A 2501-nucleotide genomic window follows, 5' to 3' on the forward strand; every position below is an offset into this window, starting at 1 on the left:
AAAGGGGGCAGAAAACTACTTCTTTTCCAGAGAGAATTTGTGGTTAGGATGGAAATTATACCTAGTTTGCTCTACTTGGCTCTAGGAGGGGAGATACAAATGCATTCAGGTTAATTAACATATCATCACTTAATAATATATAGAGGTTGAAGAGAGCATGATCATAATATCAACCTCATGAGTCAACAATTTAATTAGCATGACAATTGAATTATAGATATGATGTGATTGAGCAAAAATGTCATAGCCATGTATATTGTGCATTGAAACTGGCAACAAATTTGGCCCATATTGAGTCTGACTCTGATATCATATTAAATTAGACATTTAGTCTAACTCACACCCCAAAACTATCTATAATAAGACCCAAGAACCTCTTTTTCATCGATGTGGGAGTTTCTCCCTTCAATGGTATCATGAAAATTCTAAAGAAATTTTAGGACAAGGAATACCATTTTGTTTTTGATGAAGTCCCACAACGGTTATGGGATAGAAAATTGGTCTCCCGATATGATTGACAATTGTCAACCTTGAGGTCCCTTTTTTTAAAATATGATGTTAAAGTCAGATTCATTTCAATTTTTAATTTATCCAATGTTAGGCTCCCATATTATATTATTCATGTTCAAAATGTTGTCCCGGATTAATCAAAACACTATCTGATTTGCTATTATTATTAATCTTTAGTATATATAATCTTTTTCGAAATCATTTTCTACTCAGCAAAAACAACACGAGAAAAAACAGTTGGTCTTTCATAAAGATTTGTGAGCCATGTCATGTGTTATTTTCTTCTTTTTAGCAATACCCCTTTTTGATTTGCCTTTGCATTCTCATCATGCACTATAAATTCCCCACCAAGATTTCCCTCTTTTAATTGGCTTTCTTTCTTCAATTGGCAGTTACAAGAAAATCCATTTTTTTAATATCACCAACTCCTCCACAAAACTTATGCTCTTTAAAAAGCTAACCATTCTTGTGTAACATAACTAATATTGCAAATACTACCATTACTATGCCTGAATCAATGACCAAAAAATGGCCAGAAAAAATCATACAAAATGCCCTTTTAGAAATGAAATTGCAAGGGGGAATAGTACTCCCTCTGATGGCTATGAACTTCACATGGTTTGCAAAAATAGCCATCACAACTGCGTTTCTCGGTAGGCTTGGTGAGCTTTCTTTAGCTGGAGCAACGCTTGGTTTTACGTTCGCGAACGTTACTGGATTCTCAGTCTTGAATGGACTTAGTGGTGCTATGGAGCCTATTTGTGGACAAGCCTTTGGAGCCAAGAATTTTAAGTTACTTCATAAGACCCTTGTCATGTTTGTTTCTTTGTTACTAGTTGTCTCAATTCCTATTTCTTTCTTGTGGCTTAATGTTGACAAGATCCTCATTAAGTTTGGCCAGCAAGAAGAGATTTCAATGGTAGCTAAAAAGTATCTTGTTTATCTTCTCCCTGATTTGGTGATCACATCTTTTTTGTGTCCATTGAAAGCTTATTTGAGCACACAAAATGTTACAATCCCAATTATGTTAACCTCTGCTTTGGGGGTTGCTCTGCATATACCTATAAACGTGCTACTTTCCATGAATAAGGGGCTAGAAGGAGTTTCAATGGCGTATTGGATAACAGATTTATTGATCATGATTCTTTTGGTTATTTATGTTGTGATATCAGAGAACAGAAAGGGCGGAAAGTGGAACGAAGGAGGCTGGTGGGAACAGGGGATTCTTGATTGGATCAGATTAATCAAACTATGCGGACCATGTTGCCTTACAACTTGCCTCGAATGGTGGTGTTATGAGATTTTGGTTTTGCTAACAGGGCGACTTCCTAATGCTAAACAAGCAGTTGGGGTCATAGCAATTGTGTTGAATTTTGATTATTTGATTTACTCTGTTATGCTCTCACTCGCGACATGTGCATCCATTCGTGTATCTAATGAGCTAGGGGCAGATAGTTCCAGCCTTGCTTACAGGGCAGCATACGTGTCGTTAGGCTTGAGTATCGTTGCAGGCCTTTTCGGTGGCTCAGTTATGGCAGCAGCACAAGGAATTTGGGGTCCTCTGTTTAGCCATGATAAAGGGGTAATTAGAGGGGTAAAGAGGATCATGTTGCTAATGGCCTTAGTTGAAGTTGTTAACTTCCCTTTAGCAGTTTGTGGAGGAATTGTTCGCGGGACAGCGCGGCCTTGGCTAGGGACGTATGCTTATATCAGTGGATTTTACCTGCTGGCTTTGCCATTGGGGGTGATTTTGGCTTTCAAGGTTCAACTTGGCCTTGCAGGATTGTTGATAGGGTTCATGGTTGGAGTAGTTGCTTGTTTGGCCTTGTTGTTGGTGTTGATTGCTAGGATTGATTGGGTTGGAGAAGCTAATAAAGCACATATGCTTGCCTGCAACCAAGAAGAAGGTGGTGGAGATGACGATGATCGGAAAACTTCATGGGTGGTTAAAGAAAATGGCTCGTGAATTCAGAGGTGGAGCTAGAATGTTA

General features: G+C 38.3%; 1 protein-coding gene across 1 annotated transcript; it reads left to right on the plus strand.

Annotated features, from left to right (window-relative positions):
* Positions 1–1015: 1015 nt before the first annotated feature.
* Positions 1016–2495, plus strand: LOC125852726 (protein DETOXIFICATION 56-like). Its single transcript, XM_049532428.1, has one exon. The coding sequence runs from the start codon at positions 1016–1018 to the stop codon at positions 2474–2476; it is 1461 nt and encodes a 486-aa protein (XP_049388385.1). The 3' UTR covers positions 2477–2495.
* Positions 2496–2501: the final 6 nt, after the last annotated feature.

Source organism: Solanum stenotomum, unplaced genomic scaffold (genome assembly GCF_019186545.1).
Source record: "Solanum stenotomum isolate F172 unplaced genomic scaffold, ASM1918654v1 scaffold4652, whole genome shotgun sequence".
In the NCBI taxonomy this organism is placed as follows: Eukaryota; Viridiplantae; Streptophyta; class Magnoliopsida; order Solanales; family Solanaceae; genus Solanum; species Solanum stenotomum.

Excerpts from the sequence above, each read along its gene's own strand:
- LOC125852726 (XM_049532428.1), top strand. The coding sequence starts at position 1,016 with ATGCCTGAATCAATGACCAAAAAATGGCCAGAAAAAATCATACAAAAT.